Here is a 27949-nt window from a genome sequence, read left to right as displayed (position 1 = left end):
AGCCAATCAGGAAGCGGTGACCTCCCCAGAAGTTTACTTCCATCGTTTGTCGTCTGCTTGCAAACAGTATACTACAAAAGCAAATGTTTCTAGTCTTCCAAATGAATTAAACCTTTATCTAAAAAATGTTTTTTTTCTTCACAAGCCCAAACGCTTTTTCAAATAGTAGTACGTGTGACTACTGCAATTTATAACTGTTAGGTTCTTTGCGTCGTCCCTAGGTGGTGTCGCGCACAGCGAGAAGAAAAAAGGAAAAAAAAAACGACGGGAAGAGTGGCGCACTTTTCAAGAGGCAGCGACAACATTCCAGTGGCTCGCTGGCACCGATGATGATGTCGGTTTCTCTGTGCAACCAACGAATTATTTGTTTCGAGAACCAAAAACGACGCCGGAATTCACTTTCTTCCATTTCTTCAAACGCGTTTCGCACCGCCACCCACTCTCCTCCTTCCTCTAGAAACGCCAGTGCCACAACCTAAGTTGCCAACGGAAGCGCCATTTTCTCGAATTAAATTATGGATTGGATTCAAACGTGCCATTCCGCAGCCGAACAGGCCGCCTGCTGGATCCAATCCAATGCACCAGATGCGCCATGCGAAGCCGTATGATCGCTCCAAACTCCCCAGCTCCCGTCGGGTTCGGCGCCTAGCAGACGAAATGCTCGGTGGGAGGACGATTGACAGGAGCGTGTCGTCATTTTGACGTCACCAAAAACGTGGCGGCGCCCCGCGGCTGGCGACGTCGGTGCGGAGTAGGCCAATCGCGCGCGCCGGCAACCAAACGAACGCGCCGAACAACCATCTCCGATCGCACCCCTGGTGCCCCAAACGTGAACGTTGCCATAGCAACCGCACTCCTAAAGCTCTCGCTTCTGCTGTCAGCTTCCGAAAAGCGATATCAGATTTTTCGAAACAGTTCATTCTCGAAGTACATTCCGTTCGCAACACATGCTAAGTATGGAGTAAGGTGCGTAAGCTTGAAAGTTGTGTTTTGGGTCTGTGAGTGTGAGTGTCAGCCAACAACAGAAACACTAATGTAATCACGGCGCGGGTCTTCGTCGGCTTCTTCAACGTGCCGCCGAAAAACACAGGGGCACGCCTGCGTCACTAAAGCTGTTGCAGAAGTTTCGTTCGTTTTCTTCTGACGCGCGTCAGCATCGCGATCTTCCGGTGGCTCGCAGCGCTGCAAGTTCAAAGCTCGCGCCATCCGTTCCATCGAGCTGATTGGAGACTCGACGGGAGTTGGCAGACCAACATGGTTGCACTTCCGGCTTCAAAAACGTGACGTCAGGGCCACTCCTATTTTGATTCTTTCTTCCATAGCGCATCGAGATCACGAGCGGCGCATCCCTTATTCTTTAGTTTTTCTTTCAGCTCTCATGATGAGGATTAAGGCGTTTTTGTTCATCGATGAACGGCTAGTTTTCTTCTTGTCCTGCTTTCTTGGTCTTCAGCACTAATGGCGACCATGGATGGTCATATTCAAGTGCTCCAGGGATACTGACCTTGTTCGGGTGATCGATAGAGGGCGATCTGGCTACATTCGGTTGGTTCTTTCAGATCGAAGAAATCCGACTTGAAGCACCCAGGTATTTGCTACTCCCATGGACGACTTTGGTGCAACAGGGAGGTGCGGCCAGTTTTCAATCGCGCGAGCGTCACGCAGTTTCCGTCAGCGTGCTTTTCCCGTTGTCGCCTTCGCTGTTTAGACGATTTCGTAATTTTGCTGTCGTGCGTTGTGCGCCTACCTCAGGCTGGTGGCCCGGCACTGCTTGCATTTGTTAGCAGAACATTCAGTTCCACTTTTGAATAGAGAGGTAAGAAGTGGCAGCATCACATCATAGCGCTGAGAACTTGTGCGGGCGTAGGACTGTCTTGTAAGCGATGGCCACTATAGTGGTCTCCTTTTTAGCCCACCATATCTTAAAGAGCCTCTCAGCCGGCCCCATCGCCGATTTTGTATACACAGTGGGCGCTGTACAGCGCCGTCTAAGAAGCGCTTTACCTAAACAATTTTTGATCGGTTCACCATGCAGGTAAAAGCAGAAATTAACTGTCCTCCTGTTGTCATGCCGCTAGCAGATGAGCGTCACTGCCAACGGAGACGCTCTCTCCCTTTACCTCTAGTAGCGTTCCTAAGCGGTGTTACTTCCCTGCCTTTTTTGCAACCGGAGACAAGGGTATACCGCGGAGTCGAGCGCCGCCTCCTTTCTTGCGTCGTTGCGCCTTCCACCTATTGCTTAGTCATGGTGAGTCACGAAACAACCACAGCGATGAGGAATGTGTGCGTGTCACGGTGGCTCTCTGGCGGGGAGTATGCTGTATCGACAGCGAAGGAGTGCGGACGTTACTTTAAAATTTCAGCTGTTATCGCGGCGCGCAGCGCGCCGATACTTTTCAGGCACGATTGTCAGCGCGGCATGCACACGTTATGCTCGTCCGTTGGCGTCGTCCTGACCGAGTTAATAATAATAATATTTGGGGTTTTACGTGCCAAAACCACTTTCTGATTATGAGGCACGCCGTAGTGGAGGACTCCGGAAATTTTGACCACCTGGGGTTCTTTAACGTGCACCTAAATCTAAGCACACGGGTGTTTTCGCATTTCGCCCCCATCGAAATGCGGCCGCCGTGGCCGGGATTCGATCCCGCGACCTCGTGCTCAGCAGCCCAACACCATAGCCACTGGGCAACCACGGCGGGTGTCCTGACCGAGTTAACGAGCACAGCGAATGATAAAAGAGCGAACGCGGAGTGCGGATGAAACACAGCGATAGCAAAGACACCGCGAGGTGGGAAGCGGGGGAGAAGGGTGCAGCGGAACCATGAGGCGAAAAGCGGAGGAGGGGGGTATGGTGAAAGCGTGAGAAGAGCGTAGTGCCGTGCAAAAGGGGATTTGCAGCGACGACGGCTACGAGATGGCGCCAAAGTAGCGCGCGTCGTCTGTTCACCGATGACGACACCGATACTATATATGGAAACAAGGCACTGCATGAGCGGAAATGTGTCTGCGGCAGCTGCTGTGAATGGCGCCCAAGCGTCGCCCACGCGCTGCCTCTCGCGATCTCCCGATTAGCAAGGTTGTCGTGCCAAACTTCGCTCCGTTTGTAACGTGCCTCACGAAACAGATTGTCCGCACCAGCCAATATACCACTAAATAAAAACACGTATAGAGCTTCTCTCTAATTTCGCATTAGGGAGTATTGTAACCGTCGGTGAGTTTTTTTTTTTTTTATGCACTTGTGCGCTGCACGCTGCTTGCGGCATCTTTTTATCGCCGTCACCGCGACTTAAGCGACGAAAGAGACTCATAACGCCCTCGAAAGCATAGATCAGCCAACTCGCTCAAAAAAAGCTATTCGTCTTAAAACTAAGAGGGAGCATGGCGCCAAGAAGCTATGGCCTCGGCAAATCAGTCTCGTCAGACCCCACCCGACCACTTTCTTTAGGGAGCCTATTTGCGCATTACCTCTTGGCGTGAGGCTCTCGAGGCCTGCCGGGCCTTTTCAAGACACTGTTTGGCGTGCGTTAGCTCTTAAGGCGCGAATATAGTCCGGCGTAACGCGAGCGCGCAGTTACGTTACACTGACGCAAAGTCGACGCTCTAGAGAGTCTAATCAGCGCGCATCCAGCGCGCCTCGCCGCGTTCACCGTGCTTTGGTGAGGCCAGCGTGGGAATATGACACGTCCTATCTCCCGCCGGAGCCGCTAGACCAGAGTGCATCGCGCTCTATCTTCTCAGGCTGGCAACATGCTGGTCAGCCTAGATAGATAGCCAAGATAGGTTCGGTTACATAGATTGCGCTCAGCTTGCGCCTTCGCCAAAACAAAATACGCTCTCTTGCCGCGAGCTTGTGCGCGTGCGCTACGGCAACAGCCGATCGCCGAGCTGCTGCTGCCCACGTGTTCAACGAGCTGCGCTACACAGGACGCAAGTTCGCAGCCGTCCTAGCGTCGCCGACTCGGTATATCTGATTTAGCCGGCTGCTAGCTGGCTGACTTGAAACGCCAGACTGTATCCGCGCCTTTAGTGGCACCCTCGTCACACGCCTCTGTGGTCTGTTCTCTCTCAGATTCCACCGCTCAGCGGTTATGAATTGCCGCTTGCGTGTCACGTGGGGAGGGCCTATCTGTCCCGTGAGCCTTTCCTATTTTTTATAACTACGTTTTACGCATCAGGTGCTTAACCCGCCGTGGTTACTTAGTGGCTGTGGTTTTGGGCTGCTAAGCACGAGGTCGCGGGATTGAATCCCGGCCACGGCGGCCGCATTTCGACGGGGGCGAAGTGCGAAAACACGCGTGTACTTAGATTCAGGTGCGCGTTAAAGAACCCAAGTGCATGGTCCAAATTTCCGCTACCCCACTACGGCGTGCATCATAATCAGATCACGGTTTTCGCGAGTAAAACCCCACAATTTATTTTTTTTAGTACATCAGGTGCAACGGTGTGGAAGCTACGCAAGAAGTTCGGTGACGAGAATGCACCACTCCGCGCGTTCCGTTCATGACCGTGTTGCGTGTGCCGAGGTATGCGTGGCCGGCAGGAGGTCTTGACCCCACTTCACGTAGAGTCAGAGTCGAGGAGAGCTTTCTCGGCGAAGAAATCTTTATACAATATGTACAAGTTGGCGTGGTTATCAGGAGAGAGCAACCGAGCAGCTCCAAGCTGCTTAAATAACACTTCCCGTCCCCAGATTCCCCAGACAGTCCCTAAAGGCGAACAGTTTCGAGAGAGAGAGGGTCCGAGCAGCCTCCGTGGTCCCAACGCCGCTTTCAGTGGCCGGCGCCTCCGGGCACCGCGCTGCGCCGTCAGGCCAATCTGGCGGTCGGTCGGTATGGTGCGCTGGGCAAGTTCAATGGCCCGGCATACGACAAAGGGAACAATCTGCAAGGCAAGGTGTCGAAACATAGTCCTTGGGTAGTCGCTAAAAGGGTTGCCCCTGGGCGCCGCCGCACAAAGGAGGGGGTGGGGTGCATTGCTGTCCGCACGAGGAGGGGCCGAATAGCAGTCGGTGAGCCGGCGGCCGCTTCCGTCGTTGACGCCGTGCAGCCGCGAGGACACCCAAGCCGTGCACTTAGTCGTCATGTGCCCGAAGCGGGCACCATGTGGGGATGAAAGCTGCCTCCACGGTCGACACACCACAGAACTGGCCTCGCGTCAGGCAAATTCCAAGGCACAAACATAACACCCGCTGCACCCCAAAGGCGTATGCTCCGCGAGCGCGCACGTGAGGCTGCCGCGACGGGCTGCCAATGAAAAAATCCCGAAAGGAAACGCAATGAAAAATAAATTGATCTAAAGTAACGCATTAGATAGACGCATACCACTGTTTGTTTCGAAGAATTGAAACGTTTTTCATTCAATATTGAGCCTCTATAAAGAAAAATACGATCAAGAACAAACTATTTCTAAGTCTGCACGCAGCCACTGCAAGAAGTCTCTCTCTAGCCTCCACAGCATTGCATCTGATGTCTGAAACGTCTTCAAGGTGGTTACGTGACGCTCTCCTAGTCCTTTTCCTTCGTCTGCGCTTGGTGCTCGCGTTCAGCGCTATTGACAGCATACATACATAATAACAGTGTCACTGTGGAACTGTGCATCTGCATTTATAGCGCGTACAGTCAGACAAAATTGCCGTCCATTCTGCGGACCCACCTGAGCTTTTACCTGGTCATCAAGCCTAGCGCGACGTCTTACGACTCGAAAAGCAAAAACAGCGAGCAGGACCTGTTGCAGTCCTATCGTGAATTGTAGATGAAAAGTTGCACTACGTAAAGTCAACCTCATATCTGTGCACAATTTAACATCGTTTATTTCTGTTTACGAAGCAGACCCTGACACCCGCAGAGTGCCAGAAATGATCGAGTTTCCGCGAAGAACGCGCGTGCACACAGCACAAACAAAAGAAGCGCGTGCACATAGCGCGCACGCACAAACCCAAATCATGATTTCGATACAGTTTAAGGATCCCTGCACCACATTTATCCTTATGCGAAATACTTTCAGATGTCGCGACACGTGTTTCTTATAACAGTGATGCACGGGAAATAAGGAATTTTCTTGTATCTTTAAGACTCTTGTGCACTTTGTTCGGCATGTTTAGCATTTGTAAGCCCTCTGCATGGGCTATATATCTGACATGGTCTCTTAGTCACTGATATGTTCACGGAAACACTGACTTCCTGAGAGTGATTTCTTCAGTGACTCCGAGTGAGCCCTAAGCAAAAAGTATGATTTGCGAGTACTGGCCATTTCTATTAACTCCCGACCTATGCTCAAGAGCAATATTTATACATCTTAGTATAAGTAACGGCAAACTTACGGCAGTTTTTGAAAACGTGTTGTGAATCTGTGGGGTTATGTTAAAGTACTGCGGCTACTCGCAACTGCATCTTTTTTTATGCGAAGCATATTAACGTAGGTTTCGGGCCTTCGCGTGACGCCCGGCGGTGGCCACCATTGACCCTGAAGTGGGGCCACGTGACATGACGTCACGTGATGACGTCACACCGGCTGCAGATGGGGCCTCATATCGGGCCTTCGCGTGACGCCCGGCGGTGGCCACTATTGACCCTGAAGTGAGATCACATGATGTGACGTCACGTGATGACGTCACACCGGCTGCAGATGGGGCTTCATATCGCGCCGTCGGACGTCGCCCGGCGGAGGCCTCCACGCTTAGGTTCGCGCCGTCGCGCGCGACGCGGCGGCGGCGCCACCATCGCTGCATCACGTGATATGTGACGTCACGCCAGGGATGAAGCGGCGCGCGCCCGCCGTCGCGTCAGTCTCTGTGCCCGCAACCGAGGCCAGCGTCTTTGCGCCGGGCGTGTATGCGGTCAAGATGCCTCCAAACGCTAAGGATACGCTAAGGTTAAGCCCAGTGGATGCTTCGCATCCACTGGGCTTAACCTTGATAAGCCTCCAATTTTTTTTTTCCTGCTCGATACTCGTATAGTGCTCTACCATAGTGGGCAATATTTGAAGCCGTCCTGGACTTTGTTCGTAAGCAGCGAAATGTTATATAGATGCTTCGCCTCGCTATTTCTGTAGTGGCATTGCTGTTACCTTGACTACCAGAGGGGAAGCAAGTGTTGGCACCGTGTACGCCGTCCAGCAGGAATACGCGTAGAACACAACTCAGTTTTATCTTCAAACGTCAATGTTCGGATGCCTACGAGATAAGAGGGTGCCGTTTCTGGTTGGAACATTTGTGTTCGCACGAGTATCGATGTCTCAGACTACGATCAAATTTTGTCCATGCCTTTCAGCGTCAATCGAAAACTTGCAACACAAAAGCGTTGCGCGCAACCCATACAGCGAGAAGAGACTGGGGGTGCTTTTCAGCACACTGACGAATTGCCGAGTTCACATTGTCAGCTCCAATTGGCCTAGAGCAAACCCAGATGGCTCCTGCGGCCTCTCTTACTGGTTCGAAATGCATCCATCAAAGAATTTGATAGACGTGATGGAAATTGACTGTCCAGAATAGCAGTCCCCCCCCCCTCTTTTTTTTGTTTTGCTAGACCTATAATTCATGGCCTTTATTCATATCTAATGTAAGTGGTAACCTTTATCCGTTCAGTATATGCGTAGCGCGCAGACATGCGTTTTTTTTTTCCTTTATTGCAGTAGCATTATACGGCCACTCGAGGCGCGTACTCGTTGTCGCCACAGTTACCGCCCCGTCGCGCTATCGACGCGCATGCGCAACCTGCGCACGTGGGCGTTTTAGAAGCCAATGAATTTCGAAAACTGAGTTCACTTCACTTCAATTTATTATTTCTTATACATTTTCATAAATAGCATGCCGTTCCACAATCAGGTCTCACAAATAGGACAGGCACACGTTTCGCGCAAAAATTGGCGCTCGTCGAATGCTTATAAAAGGGGCCTAATAAATTCTATCAAAATAATCCCCAAATATGTCATGGTAAATTCTTTACCTTGTATCCGGGTGACAATAAAATTGCATTTGCACTGTTGCGATGCAGATGTCGCCCAATAGCGGGCTCGTAATCACCGAGTTGGCGCCACATTGTATAGCGATAAATAAGGCACGTCTACGGGTCGCAGGAAACGTAGCCGCGAAATAAATAGTGCAACGCGCTTTACGTAAAAAAAATGAGAGTTTTTACGTGAGACAACCACTTTCAGCAAAACAATGCCCTTGGAAGACATGGATGTACACGATTCAACAAATTAGAAACTTAGTTAATGAGAAACTTCATCGGAAAAGCCTGCCCTCTTCCACGTTCATTTGTAGATCCGATCGATGCCTTGCGTAATACAGTCATCCGGCATTCAAAGCCGTTCCAATAACCTGCTACGCTTTGTCACCGGACCCATTCACGATGCAGACGGGTCATCTTTCTTTTCGTGCTCGAAACCAGCTACCAGCTTTATCACATGTGAAGCTCAACAGAGTTCGTTACAGCAGGAAAATTCTAAATCTTCCGCTCTAGCATGACAGTAGGTTCGCGCCTCAATGCACTTCTCGGATATAACTTGCCTGTGTACCCGTGTCACTACGCAGTTCTGAACAAAGCTATTCCCGCTAGCGTAGTTGACGATTTACCCCACGTATCCACGCTGTTATTGCATTACAACCGTTAACTGCAATTCGGACTGCAAGCGCAATCTAATGCACAGAGGCAATTTACCTTAAACGCTTTCGTGATAAGAATGACAAACACCCATCGAGGTACTCGAACAGTTACGCCGCGTCACCAGCAATTCCGCGTTAATCTATATACGCTCCTTGCACGCTCACACGGATATGATACAGCCGTCAATATAGTTTGCTTAAGTCAAAGGTGTGACGGCGCACGCGCGAAATGTCGTCGGTGCGTAGAAAAGTGCACGTCGTCAGTCTCTGTCGCCGAGCGGTGACGTGTCGTCCGTGTGTCGAGTTTGGGGGGCCCGTCGTTCAGCCGTCGCGCGGGCAGAGCTGCTCGAAGACGTCGAGGCGGCGGTACGGCATGTCCCTCCACCGATAAGTCCAGCGCCGGCGGAAGTCTGGCTCCAGCGGAGCGTCTAGCAGACTCGGCTCCAGGGCTAGTGGAGGCAGGTCGGACTCGTCGCGCTTCCACGTACCTGGATTCCAGCGAGGGTCCAGGGACTGCAAACCACAGCGTGCGGTGATTGTTAGCGAATGTGAGGATGGATCATTATACGCAGTTATTTCTTTCATCTTTTGTTTTATAACGATTATCATTTTTAGCCTAATTTCCCCACTTTGGCTTGCGGCTGTTGCCTGCTCTTTAACACCGGAAACGTGAATCTCGCCCGCGAAACAAAAGAGGGGATTGCGTGCCTGAAGGTTGGCTTCCGAACAGTTTATTTTCTGCTATTTTATACAGTACTTTTGTTTCCTTTATAGCGTTATTTGTATTTGTTAGAGATCTGCTCTTTCGTCTTTACCCCCTAGCATTCAATAACTGCTTTGTACTCATTTGTGCTATTTCATACAGTATTTTTGTTTCCTTTATAGCCTTATTTGTATCTGTTAGAGACCCGTTCTTCCATCTTTACCCGCTAAAATTCCATTAATTCTTTGTACTCATCTTTAGTATGTCGTACAGTATTTTTGTTGGCTTTATAGCATTATTGACGTTCGTTACGGATCTGTTCATCCGTCTTTACCTGCTAACATTGTATAATTTGCAATCAGATTGAAGATTAACCGCATTAGTTGTCCGTGTTTTGTTCCATGAAGTTTTCTTGTGGGCTCCTATTCTCGAAATTCTGAGGAATAATGTTGTCAAGAATGTAAGACCTGGTATGAGTAGCATTAGTGATAGAATTATTAATGCATGATAATGCATTAATAATTATTTAATGTTATTTATTTATTTATTTATTTATTTAATGCTTATTGATTAATTAATTAATTAATACTAAGTAATGTAGGATAAAATGATGTGGCAATATGAGCCGCATATACCGCATGCAATATAACATGGTGTTGCATATAGCATACATATGACTAAATAAATTTATTCATATGTACATAATTGTATATAAGATGTACTATTATACAGTGCCAGCAGGACAGGACAGTGCCAGCAGGACAAACCACGCTTAGTGAAGCTTTCTGGGATGCGACGGTGTCATGCTAGAAAAAAACTGAAAAACCTCTTATATGAGCGATTCGTTACGAAATCGAAGCAGGGTAAATATTAGAATGACGATTTAAAATTGTCAATAAAAGTTTTATCACCCACATGTCATGTCGCTACATTGCTCTCATGCTAATCACCTCATTACTGTTGGCTTTAAGGCAGATTATGTCGGAATTTTTGTTGTGTGGGATTGGTAAAGTAGGAAACCTTTTCTATTGTGTTAGCATTAAGAATGTCAAAGCGGAAAAAAGTGTGCAAATTGTGGGAAGGAAGGAAGCCAGTCACGTGGTGTTTAGTGCCAATAGCAATGTTTAAGAACTTCACAGTTTGCAGTATGTTTATCTATCTAGCCTCTTTGACGCCAACTTGGATCACTGCGCATATGCTACTGACTACTTTAAAAATTAATTTCTGGTTGTTCACGTGCCTAAAACGGAGATCTTATGAGGTACGTCGCAGTGGGGGTACTCCGGTATAATTTCGACAGCCTGAGGTTCTTTAACATGCCCCCAATGCACATGACAAGGGCGTTTTTCTGCATTTTGTCCCCATCGAATTACGCCGTCGCGGCAGGGCGCGACCTGGTGTTTGGCAGCGCAACCACGACGCCTACTGTCTTTGCACCACTCGTCAGTGACAAAAAGACAGTTGTGCCTGTCAGCTCTAGTTGTATAGGATTTTATTAGCCACTTTCTGAAAATTTCGCTTCGCGTAGATTCGAGCGTGTTCGCTGTATCTGCGTAATTAGTCTTTCTGTAATTTTTCCATGCCAACTCAACCCTAGCCACGAAGGCTTACACTTACGCCAGTGGAGACTTACACATTCGTTTGCCCGTTAGCAATATGGACTTCATTTGCTCGTTTACTCCTAGTTTTCATTAATAACTGCCTATTTGTTCTTAAACTTCAAATAAGGAAACAAGGTACCCTACTGAGCAAAGTTGTGAGTGGCGTTGCAGAAGTCGGGGGAAGAGGCAGCGCTGAACTGAATGTCAAACGTTGGCGGCTGGGCGGTATCATTTGTTTAATCATTGTAACTTTTGTTATTTCGTATGATTGGTGGTACGTCTAGGACACCAAAGCTGTGACCCGGGTTACTCGCAGGGTAGGGGACCGCCGAGGCCTGCACGTGCCAGGGGGTGTTCGCATAAAACATTGGCTGTTCGCTAAAGAGGGCAGACGTGAGAGCGGCGTAAAGGAGAGATGCGTCAACCTGCACCACTAGTGTATCACAGGTAGAAAAGGAAAGCCTAATTAAAAATAACTGGACTGAGCATGGCACAGTGCCAAACAGATATTTTTGAGAGAAAAGAAAATAAGAGAAGTTCAGACGTATGAAGGAAAGCTTAGAAAAGAAAGAAAAGAAAAATTGATAGGCAGGCGGGGGCTAGAGGAACCGGTGTAACAGAGGTATAGGTAGAAATGAAAGGAGAGATAGGGTTTATATTGCTACGTCACGAAATAAACGGGGTTTGTTTAAGAGGAATCAAGGCGAGCCTGAGACGGGGTAAAACGTCCTTCTCTTCCTCGTGTTCTCCCCCACAATTCTTTCACTCTTGCGCTACTTTTACCGTAATATTTCTCACCACCGCCCCACGCTGGCATCCCTCGCCGACACATGCGCAAACAACACCAAGGCTTAAACATGGCCAGTACAACTTTAAAGAAGCAAGAAACCTTAGATATATGGCAATGGAACTGTAGAGGCTACCGTAAGAAGCAGGGCCTCCTCCAACAATACATTCACACACAACAAACACCGCCCGACATCATATCGCTTCAAGAGACGGGCACGACACCAACACTCGCAGGATACACGTGTTACGAGACTCAAGAGAAAGGAAGAACGGCAACCCTAGTCAGCAAGGCACTCATCGCCATAAGCCACGACAGGATAGCCGACACCGACGTAGAGCACGTGATTATAGAAATTATACCAAAGAAGAAAAGAAAGAGGTGCAGTATATTTATTGTAAATGCATACAGCCCCCCGAAACAGAGGAAGGCAAAAATCTACGAGCTTTTCCATCCACTGAGAAGTCCACTGAGAAGTCCGAGCTCCTGAGAGTTTGGAGAGGAAAGCGAAACCGCACAGTCCCCACAAGCGACGAGTTAAAGCTCAACGTCTACTCGAGGGGAAGCCGATACCGGAAAAGACACTCATCAGAATCCTGGGGATGTGGATACAGTCAAACCAACGCTGCACCACACCCTCGCCCTACTCAAGGCATCCACCCTACAAGTAGCCCGCATGATCACGCGCATCTCACACAGACGCCACGGCATGCGAGAGGAGGGCACACTCAAGCTGGTCAGAAGCCTGGTCGTCAGCCGAGTGGCATACAGCCTCCCATATTACAATCCCATCAAGAGTGAGAAACAACAGGCGGACGCGATTCTACGCAAAGCCTACAAAACCGCACTCCACGTTCCCCACAATACCTCAACCGAAAAGCTCCTAGCCTTAGGACTACACAACACCTTCGAAGAATTGAAAGAAGCGCAACTAGATTCCCAACAGCGCAGACTACAGCAGACCCCATCTGGCAGGGAGCTCCTGAAGAAACTAGGCTGCGCCGATCAACTTCAAGAGATACAGAGGACCGAAACAATTCCGGACGAGTATCGCAACACACTAAAAGTAGCACCCATACCCCGGAACATGAATCCCAACCTACACAAAGCACGCAGAGAAGCGAGGGCTGAATACCTACAAAAGACACTAGCACCCCAAGAAAAGACAGTATATGTGGACGCAGCCACATACGCCAGAGCAGCGGGGCACAGCAACAGCAACGCGGTAGCAACGGTGATTGATTCGAACCTGCGCGAGATCACCAGCGCATCACTACCAGGCTGTACGATAGTCGAGGCTGAAGAAGTGGCCGTCGCTCTAGCGGCAGCGGAGGGATATCGTTTTAAACGGTCTCTAGCCATCCTTACAGACTCACAAACGGCGTGCCGCAACTACCTACGCGGCAGAATAGGGCACGGAGCGCTCCGCATACTCCGCTCCGGAGACCACATAACACAACGACAAACAAATGAAAAACCAATTAGGCATACGATAGTATGGACGCTGGGACACACGGGAGTGGTAGGGAACCAAGAGGCGGACAGGATAGCTCGAGGGTACACTTATTACCGAGCATCCAACGTAGGCGACCTCGAGGAGACCGAACCTGTACCCCAAGACTATTCGGCGATACTAAATTACTACAAGGGCTGCAGAAAGCGGTATCCACCACCGCACAACTCCCTTAGCAGAGAGGACTCTGTCGCGTGGAGGCAGCTACAAACGGGCTCGTACCCGAACCTAAACGTACTCAGCAAAATTTATCCCACACAATACAATGACAAATGCCCCTGGTGCCACGAAACACCCACGCTGTATCACATAACGTGGGCATGCCAGAAGATAGACGTGGTACCCGTTATACCAAACCCGAATGCGGAGCAATGGGAGGGAGTGCTCTCAGCGATCGCCAGGTCGACCAAGAAGGTCTGATTCGGCGAGCACAACTGGCAGCAGCATCCAGCGGAGCCCTGGACTAAGGGCAACCGACCGTTGTGCTAGAAGATGGACGAAGCCATCTGAAGACCGCAGAAGACCAAAGAATCTAAAGCTAACAAAGTTTTTCACTCACTCACTCACTCACTCCTAGACGAAGCCCGCCGGGCGAGTCAGTGAAGTTCTCGGAGTAAAGGGCTTCAGACGAGCAACGTGTACAACCCCGGTCTTGGCGGAGCGTCGTCCAGTTGTGGTGAGACGCGCCAGTCGACAGTTGGCCTCACTGAGCTTGTCAACAACCACGTACGGGCCTTTATAGCTGGCTAGAAGTTTCTGACACAGGCCACGTTTGCGCATCGGACACTACAGCAAGACTAGATCGCCTGTAGAATAGGTGACGTCACGATGGCGCCTGTCGTACCGTGCTTTTGACCGTTCATGCGAATCCAGAGCACACATGCGAGCCAAGCAAGCGTCTAGCTTCTTCAGCGAGACAGTCTCGCCGATGGAGAGATCGTCGTGGGTTGAGAAACAAAATGTGGTGTCCAGTGTGTGGCGCGGCGAACGAGCATAGAGGAAAAACGGGCTGTATCAGGCATTTTCGTGCTTTGCAGTGTTAAAGGCGTATGTAATAAAGGGCAAAATTTCGTCCGAGTCTTTATGGTCCGACGCGACATACATGGACATGTTTAACAGTGTGCGGTTGGTACGCTTGATCAGCCAATTTTTTTTTTCGGGTGATACGGTGTCGAATGGCGAAAGCTGGAAGCGCACAATGGAAGCTATTCTGCGACACCTGCGGTAAACTAGCGGCCGTGGTCCCTGATGAAGACTCAAGGAGGGCCGTCACGGAAAATGATCTAGTGCAGCAGGAAAAGGGAAACTTGACTGGCGATGGCAGATGGTAAGGCAGCCGTCTCGCAGTACAGGGTCAGATGATCGGCAGCTACGATGATCCAACGGTTTCCTTTTGACGAGCGGGGAAAGGGACCCATGAGGTCAATTCCAACTTGCTCGGAAGTAGACCTAGGAGGCGTCAATGTTTGTAGGAGTTCGGCTGGCCTGGTAGTTAAGTGCTTGTGGGCCTGACACTGAGCGCAACCGGCCACATACATTTTAGTCGAACGACGCAATCGGGTCCAGTAAAACCGCTCTTGGGCACGATGAAACCTACGCGCTGCTTCTAGATGTCCGGGGCTAAGACCGTCGTGCATGTCCCGCAGAATAGTGGAGCGTAGCTTCTCCTGAACAACACGAAGGAAGCGGACACCCAGTGTTTGCGAAATTCCTTTTGTAGAGGAGGCCATCACGAACACAAAAGCCTCGGGTTGTTGAGTCATGTGCAGCGCTGAAAAGTGGCTGTAAGCTGAAGTCTTCTCGCTGCTCCTTCGCAAAGGTTTCTTCATCAAAAAATGCTGGTGCTGAAGAAGCAATCAGGTGGTCAAATGTTATCCGCACCACAAAGCATACTGCTTAGTGGCATTCTTGAAAGGCAGTCAGCATCAGCGTGTAGACGACCACTCTTGTACGAAAGTTTGAAAATGTACTCCTGGAGACGTAGAGCTGATAGCGCTCGAGACGATCACAGGGATCAGAGATTGACTAGCCAGCACAACGAATGATCCCTGACGATTGTGATGGAGGCCCAAACACATACGAACGGAAACATTGCACGGCAAAAATGACCGCTAGGCATTCTTGCTCCGTAATGGTGTAATTGCGTTCAGGCTTACTTAACGTGCGACTCGCATAAGCAATGACGTGCTCTTTCCGGTCGTATTGTTGAACGAGGACTCCACCGAAGCCCACGCCCCTCGCATCGGTGTGGATCTCTGTAGGTGCGGCTGGGTTGAAATAACGAAGAATGGGGCCGTCGTCACTACGAAATTCATTAGACGAAAACAAGCGTCGCACTCATGAATCCAATCAAAAGCGGTGTCCTATGCAGCAGACCAGTCAGTGTATAGGAGATATCAGCAAATACGGGTATAAACCGGCGGAAATAACCGCAGAGGCCTAGGAAACTTCGAAGCTCTTTAACAGACCGATGAGGCTTAGACGCTTTAACAGCTGCTGTCTTGTGGGTCACTCCTAATACCACCCTTCTCTACAAGATGGCCAAAGACCAATGCCTGCCGCTCACCGAAGTGCCATTTCTTAGAATGGAGTACTAGGTCGGCGTATTTGATGCAGCCTAAGACAACTTCCAGGCGCCAGTTGTGCTCTTCAAAAGTGGTTCCAAAGATGACAACGTCGTCTAAGTAGCATATGCAAATATCCCATTTGAGGCCTCAAAGAATGGTGTCCATAATTCTTTCAAAAGTCGCGGGTGCGTTGCACAGCCCAAACTGCGTGACCTCGAACTCAAACAGGCCGTCCGGGGTAATAAATGCCGTTTTTTTTTTTTGTCGGGTGCATTGGTATTTGCGAGTACCCCGATCGCAAATCAACAGATCGAAAGTTGGACGTCGAATGAAAGCATGGCAATGCATCATCTATCCTTAGAAGAGGGTAAACGTTTTTCTCAGTAATGGAATTGATACGGCAGTAGTCCACACAAAATCTCCAAGTACAGTCTTTCTTTTTCACAAGTATAACTGGAGCAGCCGATGGGCTGGAGGATTCCTGGATTTTTCCATTCTGTAGCATTTTGCAAACTTGTTCATCGATAATCTTGCGCTCTCACGGTGATACTCGATAGGGTTTTTGTCGAATAGGCTGCGCCAACACCGTGTTAATTATGTGCTTGTTTCAAGACTAAGCAATGGAAGCCACGTTATCCTCCTGGGCAAAGTCGAAGACACATAAGTGCTTTGTTAGAGTCTTCACTAATGTACGGCGCTCGCCCGTACTGATTTACTTGCTGATCATAGGAAGAATCTTAGTCTTCTGTACAAGAGCCCGCTCGTTTTTTGTGGAACTTCTGCGAGCACGGCGACTGGCGTCGACTTGTGCTCTTTGAACAAAGCAAGCTGCGGGCCAGCGGGTACCACTGCGTTTTCGCCTGTAGGGTTGACAATCCATAAATTAGAGCGCAGCTGAGCCACACACTCAAGACAGTGTGGTAGAAAAAAAATCTTCATGCACGTTAAATGCGCAGGCTCTACTGCGTCGTCGAAGGTCTGATGACTGCTACTAACACAGCCCACCGGAACACTCACAGTGGACAAAGCAGGCACGAGAGTGTCCTCACAGGCATGAAATGCACCGTCCTTGCTTGGAGCATTGTGCCTGAGCTCGTACGAAACATCGCCACTTACGAACATCTCTCCTGTTCGGCAATCAACTGTGGCCGCGCAGATCTGTAGAAAGTCCAATACCTCACATCCATCCTCACGATCCTCATATCATGTGAGTATCGACGGAGAATGGTAAATTTCGTCGTGAAAACTCGACCACCCAGTGGCACTTGTGCAGTGCAAGCACTAACAAGCGACAACGAATCCCCACTTACGCCACAATATGTTGCCACTTGGTTCCATTGAAAGACCACTTTGAGTTCTAATAACCTTTTAAAAGCTAGGTTCATCACAGAAACAATATCACCAGAGTCCACTAACGTCATTGTAGACACACCATAAACAAGGACTTCCACTTTTTTCTTCAACATAAACAGAGGCGGAGGCATATCTTCCAGCAGCGAATCTCCAGCTACTTCACCTCCATTGGCCGCGCTCTCTAGCTTTCCGGCGGTGGTGATCTTGAACGACGGCGTGCTGTAGCAGACTGGTGCAGTGGAGGAGCAGGAGGAGACGTCACGTTACGGTCAGAAGTTGGGGAGTGGTTCCGAGCGTTTTCTTGCTAAAAGTTGCTGCCAGAAGGCGATTGTGCCATTGAAGGCCATTGGGTGTCGGGCGCTGGAGCTTCAAGTTGATCGTACCGAGGCCTTTGACGATGAGGACAATATCGGTATCACTATCAATGGCCACGGGAACATGCTCGTTGAGGGCTTTTATTAATATCTAAAGGTATAACTTTAAGCAAAGTACGAAGAATAAATCTTGAGGACAGATTTGATACATCCAGCCTTATTCACCAGCCTTATGCACCGGCCTCGGCTGCCCCAAGACACGAGCCTACCCGTTTCCAGCTTTGATCCTCCGCTGCCTCTTGGGTGCCCCGGAGATCTTGCACCACCTCGTTTATAATACTTTCAGGTGCTCTCCTCAGACATCTGTTTGATGGTTATATATACCGTCCTGGGGCAGGTTTCGTAGGAATATCCAATCTATTCTCGCGAAGAGAAAAGCACCCGGCAACTCCTGCAACAGCAGTGAGAACCTTGCCCACTACCATTGGATTATTTTCCCTCTGTCAATTCGAATGCACCATGTGAAATAGCAAGCCCAAGATGTACAAGCGCTATCATTGTCGGCCTCCATTAAACTGTCCCCCTGATATCCCCCCCCCACGCACACACCAACTGCCCCGTCAATGGACTATTCCACAGCAGCGCCTGTATGCACTCACCGCGTTCTTCTTTCCCTGCGCTCGCCGCTTGCGCTTCTTGGTGGGTGGCGGGGATTCGTCCCCTGCAGCAGTAGCCCCAGTTGTCTCCCCGCCTCCACCACCGGTGTCAGCCACCGAGCTCTGCGCGCTGTCGCCCTGGTCGCAGCTGCTCCAGCTGGCCGGGGTGGACGAGCGAGAGCCGCCCGTCGAGGAGGAGGCGGAGGCGGCGGCCGTGACCGGGTTCTCGGGCATCGGGGGCGCCATGCGCATGTTGTTCAGCACATCGTTCACGATGTCGGCCGTCTCCCGTTTCGTGTGGATGAAGCTACACCGGCTGCCGAAGCTGCAGAAGCCCTGCAAAGCAAATTAGGAAAAGCATTTGCATTTCTAAAGTGGAGCTGTTAGGGGGATTAAAAGTAATTGATTATAAAGTTTTACGTGCCAGAACCACGATCTGATGATGAGGCACGCCGTAGTGGGAGGCTTAGGAAATTTATGCCACCTGAAGTTCTTTGACGTGCACTTAAATCTAAGTACGTGGGTGTTTTCGCATTTCGCCCGCATTGAAATGCGGCCGCCGTGGCCGGGATTCGACCATGCGATCTCGCGCTTAGCAGCCCAGCACCGTAGCCACAAAGCAACCACGGCGGGTGCTGTTAACGGTAGGTACGTAATGGTTTTCGTGTGGCCAAGGCTGACTTGAGATGGCGAGGTCGATATGAAATGTAAATGCAACGCAATGGGCGTTGTAGCCTCGCATTTACGTTGAAACGTAATGATAAATAAAAGTTGCTTTGCGTCTCCTTCGACTCGACAACTAATATGAGTCCTTTTCTAACCCGTAACTTCTGTGTCACACGTTGCATTACACTCACTCCACATACTCTTGTATGAAGTTTTATGTACCATATGAACAACACTGTTATGCCCTCGACCATGTTTTAACGCATATGGCAGGCACTTGAAATCCATGAATGGCAGCTTACCGTTATTTTTGAAATAGTGTACGATTATTGCATATCCCCGGTGTTATCTCATCGAGTTCGAACTTAGGAAGATAGCAAAGACAGTTAAAAGGAAGCTTTAGCTCGGGGGATCATACCTAAATACATGGCAAAGAAGATATCGTTGAGTAATGTGGAAAGTTCGGCGAGTGAGTGATTAATAATCATACCAACACGATATAACCAACACGCTATGATGAGAAATCGTCTTTCTCGGAAACACATGCACCGAATTTCGCCAAGTTTGTTGTGTTTAAAATGTTAAAAAGCAGTGACTGTAAGGAGCAGATTTTTGATCTAGGCCGTCGATGGTTTTATAAAAATTGTTGAAAATACAAATTTTCGGAAAACGAAACTGTCTAGTTTGTAACTAACTCAGCAAGGAAAAATGATATCACAATTATGCAAGCGGCATCTAATAGCACCTCTACAGCGAGCAGTATTGATGTAATATACAGGGCTAATATACACCACTAATACGCTACTAATACGTGAATAGGAGTTTTGCAAAATCCTCCTAGACATTGTAACAAATTCTAGTAATATAAATTGACTGCAAGCTTGTCTCCTCTAGATGTCCTAACGGGTGCAGTTTGCAGAAGTTGTTAGGATCGGCCTCCAGCTATTTCAGCCCGCTGCACGTGTTCCGATCCAACCGGGACGGTGGCGCACTTCAGAGAACTGCGGATAACCGGCAGCCACGTGGCGAGGGGTCAGCTCAGGGGAGGTAATTCGCGGGACGATAGTGTACATTTACCGCATGTTCGAAGGTGCATATGTCGTAAAAAGGGATATTTTATTTTGCTATAGCGCAAGCTTGACACGGACAACAGAAGGCACATCTGACAGTGTCCTGACGCTGTTGTCCGTGTAAAGCTTGCGCTATAACAAAATACAATATGCCGTACCAACAAGCTCCTATTGCTATCCTCATCGTAAAAAGGGGGCCATCCACAGAATTACTATGCAGTGGATATGCTAGAATTTGCAAATTGCAATATGTGCCATGAGGTCATTAGCTAGAAGCCGAATTAGCGCGTTTTTGTTAATTAGTCGATTACGCATTTCAATGTTTTCTGCTAGTAATGTCCGCCTTTTCGAGTAGACCAGTTCATGGACAAGAATTGTTTTGTGCCGCAGGCAACTTTCCAGGATTTTTGAAGGTGTTCGCTGAAACACCGTGTATTTGTTGCAGTGATAAAATTTAGGCAGCGTTTGGTGTTCCACTGCGTAATTCTGGAAGGAACAGAGCCAGTCACTGGCACGTCTGGACAGGTAGGACGAATGGCTATACATAGAGTCCCTGCTAATCTTAGCCAAGCTGTCTGGCGAAGGAAAAAAAAGGTAAGATTAGAAAAACACGCAGCGAGATACGATTTTAAAACCTACGGCGTTTGGTCGTCAGACCTCTGGTGACTGAAGACCGTAGGTTTTATAATTCTATTTGTCATTGTGTTCCTTTTTTTTATTTTTTTATTTTAACAGCATCGCTAACGTTATCTGCGACACGCGATATAAAGACAATGTGTTACATGCGAGCTCTACTGTGAGGCGTTTCCGCAAGTGTCCACCTAGGGAACATGTCAATTTCGTCTGCTGCCGAAATGCTGATTGGCTCGAGGCTCCCGTCTGCTGACATGTACCCTGGCCCAGGCAATCAGAACACCAGCAGTAGACGTAGTGGGCGTGTCCAGTAAGAGCACACTCGCGGAATACTGCCCCTCCCCTGTTTGACTTTCGGCAAGGTAGCAACAGCTGCCACAGTACGTAAATCCGGTAAAGTTCACAAAGAAAGTTAAAGAAATTGGGCCACGGAAAAATGTAACAGCGAAGCAGAAGACTGACCTCTTCGTGGAAGTCCTTGCAGAGCTGCGAGCGGTGCTTGGGGTGCCTCTGCAAGGGTCGCAGCTCGGCAGCGCTGTGCGCGTAGACGCAGCCGGCGCCGAAGCTGCAGAAGCCCTGCTCTTCCAGGTGGTGGCACATCTCGGTCTTGTAGCGACTGGAGAACACCGTCGACCACCAGGGCGGACTGGGCACCGGCCGGGCGTCGTGCGGGTCCCGACTGCTCATCACCTGCCTCGCCACTTGTCGCATGAGCGACACATGGCGCCGCTGAGCGAAGGGGAAAGGACGGCGAGCGGATCACGAGAGCGCATATGAAATGAGTGATCCTGAAAGACCCAGTGGATGAGTACGTGGTGGCTAGGAGAGCCGCACGATGGATATTCCTTTCGCGCTTCTTGTCAACATTGCGCACGTTGAAAATCTATTTGCAATACTGGTGACTAAACATTTGCTCTTTGCATTGATGGCTTCGAAGGCCGACTGCAACAAAATTTCTCTGACAGGTTCGTTAAAGTGAGTAGCACTTTGAATTTAGTAACTTTGAGAAAATCACAGGGGTATAATGGCCTGATTCTTAAATTAACGATATTTGCAAAAGACCCTTAGCAGTATATGTGAGTGCCTGGTGATAACCGGATATGAAATATACCTGAAATGCGCACGCATTCTGATCTAGCGGCAGCCTGGCAGCCTAGGTGCAAGCATTCTATCCCAGGCACTCGTTCGAGCGCCGATTCGCAAGCGGCTCTTGGTGTGAGTTACTTGATTGATGTTTATTGGCCCAAGGGCATCTAAGGCCAAAGAGCACCAGGACATGCGCTTTGATTTATCAAGATTATAAGTTTAGACTGACCTAAAAGAAAGGCTGTATAGAGGCCTACACGTAAGCTAGATGCATATATACTAGTACAGCAATTCTAAAATAATTACTAAAAATAGATATAAAGCCTTAAATGAATTCGCTAGAGGCACACATGTTAAATTATTCTGGGTTGTCGCAGTCCCTTGCTTTACAATTCTTGCTTACAGAAGAAGCGCGAGAGCTTGGACATACTCTTGTGCATCAGATTGTACCTCACCTATGAGGCACAATCTGATAGTTAAAATGGAATAAGATGATGTCTAGACAGTTAACTTGAGCAAGATAATTAAGCACTCTTAAAATTAAAAAGTGCATCCTCTGATAAGAACATCGAGGGGTGGGGGGGAGGGGGAGTATATGGTGTGAGTAAGGTTCCCTAAAATGAGCCACTCGCTCTCGGTGAAGTTCAGGCCATTGGATGAGGACATGTAGGACGCTTATGTTCTCACCGCAGCCTGTGCACATCGGTGGGTCAGCTACTGTCTAGAGGTGTCTGTGTGTGCCACAAGTGTGTCCTATTCTGAGTCGGGCCAGGGTGACTTCGATGTGTCTATCAAGCTTCAGTGGAAAATATTTGGTTAACTGCGGTTTAAGCATGTGCAGCTTATTTTCAACTTCCTTGTCCCATACAGCTTGCTAATGACTAGGGAGCGCCTTTCGTACCACAGGTTTCATATCTACACCAGGTACCCAGCCTACTCAATTCTATCCCCGATGAGCCGCTTGTCCAGCATTTTTGTACGCCATTTCACTGCCTGCGATGCCAGTGCGGCCTGGCACCCAGGATACAACAAGAGCAAGATTTTGTTAATACGCTACGTAAATGGGTTTAAGGAGCTGGTTTAATGCAAGGTTTCGGCTTGATTTGCCACAGGACAGGGCTGTGACAACGCTTAATTTCTGTATATTATAGACTTTTCTATATTGTGCTGTACTATGTACTCAACATTGATCAGAATAATGTACGCTTTCGCTGTAAAGATGCTGCTATAGTTATGCAAGGTTTTAGAGTTGGAGAAGTTTGGGCCATGGGCTGCACATGATACCGAAGTTGCAAACTTTGAAGGATCAGTGAAAAATGCCATATATGTATGCCTGTCTTCAAGGGCCAAAAAATGTTGCGGGATGAGGGCACTTGGACAACTCTTTTCGTTAAGTTCTGTAAATGACAAGTCGCAGGTAACTGCATGTACATTCCTCCCAAGGTGGGATGGGTTGAACGTAGTCACTTTCCCGAAGATCTGTGAAAACTACTCCGAGTTTTTCTGCAACAGATTTTACTGCTAACGGGAACGGCGGGGCGTGTGAAGGCCTGTTTAAGTACAACTGATTTGTGGACTGATCACTTATGAGTGCCTTGCATGGATGTTGTTATAGCGACATGGTTCTTATTGCATAGGTGACTCCGAGATATGTACGCTGATAATCCAGTGGCCAATGATTCGACTCTGCATAGAGACTTTGGACACGGCTCGTATGAAAGGCACAAAGTGCTAGGCGGATCCCTAAGTGATAGACAGGATCGAGTAGCTTAAGTGTTGTCTTTGAAGCCGACTGGTACACAACACATCCATAGTCTATGCGTGACAACACAAGGCTTTTAAAAAGAGATAGCAGGCAATACCTATCTGTTCCCCTTTACTGGTGAGATAAAATCTTTGAAAGGTTCATACTTTTAAGATATTTCAGCTCCAACTGTTTTATATGCTGCATGAAGGTTAGCCTACTATCGAAGACTACACCCGGAAATTTTTGTCCTTTTCTATTTACCAGGCTTAGCCCATTCATCGTAATGCAAGGGTCAGGACATACTCCTCTTAGTCTAGAAAAAAGCACACAGATAGTCTCTTCTGCACTGAATCTAAACCAGTTTTCGTCTGCCCATTTCGTGAGCCGATTAACACTTAACTGTATCTGGCGTTCACATATGCACAGGTTGCAACATTTAAAGCTGATTTGGATGTCGTCCACATAGACAGAATAAGACACCATGGATGGTAAAACAGAGCGGAGAGAGTTCATTTTTATTATAACAAGTGTGCAACTTAGCACTCCTCCCTGTGGTACACCGTTTTCTTGAACAAAAGTGCGCGATAGTATATTGCCAATTCTTACGCGGAACTTTCTTTCAGATAAGGAATTTTGCAAAATGTTCAGCATACTACCACAAATTCCATAGAACGACAGGTCTTTCAGAATACCGTATCGCCAGGCAGTATCATATGCCTTCTCAAGATCAAACAATACGGATAGACAGTATTGGCTGTGTACAAATGCATCACGTATATACAACTCAAGGAGAACAAGATTATCTGTTGTAGACCTCGCTCTTCGGAAGCCAGATTGGTGAGGGTCCAATACACCATTATGTGCCAGAAAGTAAACAAGGCAACGGTTAATCGTTTTTTTTTTCAAATACATTAAGTAAACAGCTAGTGAGTGCAATTGGTCTGTAAGTGTTAACTAAGGAAGGGTCTTTGCCATGTTTCAGCATTGGCAGGACTATTGCCTCCTTCCAAGATGAAGGTATATTTCAGGACAACATTCATTTGGGCTAGATGGTGCATACTTGAATTGGGAAGGAACAGCGCCATCTAAGACGATCACGAGAGGGAGTGCGACACAGGACAAGCGCCAACTTCCATCTATCTTTATTCACCGAAAAATCAGCAAATATAAGGAAAATCAGACATGCGCACAATGACCATAACGCATCATCTGCCAAACCATTCTAGATAGGACATTTCGCTTTTGAAGAGGGTCACGGAAGTATCACGAACACAGTTTTTTTCCTCTTTTCTTTATATGAAATGCTTCCAAAACCTCACGTGCCTTTGTTTCCCTGCTTCTGCCAAGAATCTATCTCTCCGAACCGTGGTTCACACTTCTTGCAGTTCTGGCATTGTTAGAAGAAGAAGCGCCGAGCAGGGCAGACGTGGAAGCTTCTATTCGGCTTCCTGACTTCACTCCAATATACCTAGCGGAATTCCTAGCTGTTGTCCTAGCTTTACGAAAGCTACAATCTTTCAGGTCAACGGCGGTAATAATCACAGATTCTTTGTCGCTGTGCACCCCACTTACTGCTCCCGGCGAGACACACATATTGAAAACTTTGTACTCACTGGCTCCAAGTCATTTGAGAAGTTTACGATTAATATGGGTACCTGGGCACAAAGGCATATTTATGAATGAGGTGGCAGACAGCTTGGCCAAGGCTTCTATCAGTGGCCCAGTGCTTCCCCTTCTTCCAACGATGGGCTTTATCACGTCCACCAGGTTCAGAAGATACATCCTTTTAACATTTCAATCGAACCTCAAATCATCCTTGGAACTACGCCACTTACAATTCCCTTGGAGCAGGAAGTTTTGCAAAACAAAACAAACGGAAGCTATATTAACGAGACTACGTTGTCGAGTCCCATCTCTAAATTTTTACATGCACCGATCTGGTCTGGCAATATCCCCATTGTGGCATTTTTGCAATACATTAGAGACGATTGAGCACTACCTACTGGAATGCCGGCGTTTCTCCTCCATGAGAAAAATGACATTAGAAATTACAGTGCGATAGCTTGGCCTGCCATTGAACACTCCGGTACTACTGTCTTTCGGAGCGTCTGTGCTTGGGCACTCACACAGGAATGTGTGCTTCGTCTTAGAAAAATTTATTATTGAATCAAACCGATTTCATTGATGACCGTACTATTCTATTCATTCCTCCTATTGCCTCATTGATATATTATAGATAATTATTTTTTTTCCTCTACGTAGCATGACAATCTACTGAACCGTTTCGATTTTTCCTCGCCTAAATTCATGTAACAAAATTAGATTTTTACCTCCATTTTCTGAACACATAAGCAAAGTCTGCCCGACTCTTGGCCAATCCCCGCGAGTGGGTAAGCGCCAAACTCATCAAGGACATCATCATCATCATCGTAATTCTGCGCTATTCAATGCTATTTCAATAGCTATTAGGAAATTTATGCTCCATAATAATTTCGAATAATCCACCCATTTCTTAGCCAATCCCCCATCGTGGGTAGGAGCCACACGCATCACAGGCTACAACAACAACAAGCATCGGCTCCGTTTCTTTTTCCATGCTCCGCTCGCCAATTCTGAGAGTGCAACGAAAAGAAGCATACCACTGGATCTGCGAAGCGACGGTGAATCTACTGACACCAAGAGTCGAGGTGGGGCTTGTTTCTTCACAATTTCACGGAACGTTTTCTGCTCCTTAGTGAGGAGTAGGGCCTTTTTTGGGCCTAGTAAGCCCACCTGACCGCAGCCATGGCGGATACAAACATGGAAAATGAATATTTTGCTAGAAATGAAGGAAACAATGATTAGGACGATTACGGCTGGCAAGTAGTGGCTGGTCGAAGATCACGAGCTAGCACAGAGGCTGTGGATGAGGAGAGCACATTGCCACGTAATCAGCGAGAGCATGGAGTCAAGGGAACCGCCGTCGGTGGAATGGTCAAGAATCTGGTTATAAAAGCTTCGAGGATGCCTCAACTGCCCGAGGAGCACAGAAAGATTATTATACGACCTCGAGGAGGGCTCAATTTGAATAAGGTGAGCACCACCATGATTGGTTCCGCAGTCATCTAGGCGTCCGGCCTAACGGAAGAGGAGGCCCGTGAAGATGTCTGCCCGAACTTCACTCAAAATATCATCGTAGTCAGCACACCTAAGCCCGAACATGCTGCGAAGTTCGTTAGAATCAACTCATTCAAGATTATGGAAGCGGAATACGAGGCAAATGCATACGAAGCGGCACCACATGCCACATGCAAAGGCGTCATCCGAAGAGTGGACATCAGAGACTCGCAAGCTATGATAACAAGAAACATCGTGCATGACTTGAACCCGCTTGCGCTGGCTGCGAAGCGCATCAAGACGTCGGGGTCGGTCATTGTACTTTTCGATGGACTCAAAGTGGCCAATTTTGTCAGGTACGGATCCACACTAGTGAGATGCTACCTCTACAGGAAGCAATTCGACGTCTGCTTCACCTGCGGAAGGGTCGGGCACCGCTCTGATGTGTGTCCAACACCTGACTGTTCAGTGCAGGGGATGTGGAACTCGCAACCCAGGAGATGAACATGTGTGTGTACCTGAGTGTAAATTTTGTGAAGGAGAACACCCTACCGGCGACAAGTTTTGTAAGCAAAGATTTCAAATCCCTTACGTCGTACGACTTCGTCGAAGAGAGCGCAACAGGACTCGGTCGTCAACAAGAGCGCAGTCGGAAGCGCAACAGCTGGCGCCCAACCATCGCCCCGAGAACAGAGAGCACTCACGCTCCAGGAGTCGCACCAGATCCAGGCATCCTTCACTATCCAGGGAGAGAAGGCGCTCCAAGTCAAGGGAAGCGCAGGTGCGCTTCGTGCAAAGGGACTCGATACCTGGCAAGAAGAAGACGCCAGGAACCACTTGGGCTGACAAAGTAAAAGGTATGGCGAGAGTTACTGGGGGCGCCTCGGCTGCTGTGGGTGATGACAATGATGCCAGAATAGAGCAATTAATTAAAGAAGTAACTTCTTTAAGAAAAGCTAATGAAGAATTGACCAGGCAGGTAGCAGAGCTTCGTAAAAAAGAGCAGTCGAGCCCTGCTAGAGTAGAGATAGGTAGACCTGTAAGCAAAACCAGCAATCCAGGGGAATCCAGCTCTCCTGCCCCTAAAAAGAGGGCGGTGAGTTCCTAGGATGGGTCAGTCTTCTCAGCCCTCAGTGAAATAAAAGATGCAATTAAAGCGAAAAGAGAGACAGTGGAAACGACCAACTTTAGAGTGGACAAATTGAGGAAATGGAGGCCAACGGCGGAAAAAAGACAGGAAAATTGAGACGCGAGGGGATGACGACGATGAGTATCTGCCATCGGAGGCGGATAGTATAAAGTCCATTCCTGGATTGTCGGGGGCCATCACAAAGAGGAAAATAGCGGGTAATAGAAAGGCAGCCTCACCTAATAACAATGGACAGTAATTATGAATTTAACGTGTGGCAATGGAATTGTCGCGGGTTCCAACACAAGAAAGCAGCACTGCGACAGGTGATCAGGTCATCAGAGGCCAGGCCAAAAGTAATTATGCTGCAGGAAACCTTAGCGGACGAAATTATGCTTACAGGGTACAAAGTTATATGTA

General features: G+C 48.4%; 1 protein-coding gene across 1 annotated transcript; it reads right to left on the bottom strand.

The window, feature by feature from the left end:
- Positions 1-8867: 8867 nt before the first annotated feature.
- Positions 8868-21176, bottom strand: LOC142589049 (uncharacterized). The gene is made up of 3 exons (XM_075700836.1): positions 20934-21176; positions 18106-18438; positions 8868-9121 (listed from the first exon to the last, which is right to left on the bottom strand). The coding sequence occupies exons 1-3, from the start codon at positions 21156-21158 to the stop codon at positions 8930-8932; spliced, it is 750 nt and encodes a 249-aa protein (XP_075556951.1). The 5' UTR covers positions 21159-21176; the 3' UTR covers positions 8868-8929.
- Between the last annotated feature and the right edge of the window lie 6773 nt (positions 21177-27949).

The sequence above is a fragment of the Dermacentor variabilis genome, chromosome 7 (genome assembly GCF_050947875.1).
Source record: "Dermacentor variabilis isolate Ectoservices chromosome 7, ASM5094787v1, whole genome shotgun sequence".
NCBI lineage: Eukaryota > Metazoa > Arthropoda > Arachnida > Ixodida > Ixodidae > Dermacentor > Dermacentor variabilis.
This window is presented reverse-complemented; position numbering and strand designations above follow the sequence as displayed.

What these genes read in the sequence shown, in the direction of transcription:
- LOC142589049 (XM_075700836.1), bottom strand. Translation starts at nt 21,158, where the DNA reads ATGAGCAGTCGGGACCCGCACGACGCCCGGCCGGTGCCCAGTCCGCCC. An exon ending in GCAAGGACTTCCACGAAGAG is followed by an intron (nt 18,439 to 20,933) that starts GTCAGTCTTCTG and finishes TTTGCTTTGCAG; the next exon opens with GGCTTCTGCAGCTTCGGCAG. An exon ending in CGCAGGGAAAGAAGAACGCG is followed by an intron (nt 9,122 to 18,105) that starts GTGAGTGCATAC and finishes TGTGGTTTGCAG; the next exon opens with TCCCTGGACCCTCGCTGGAA.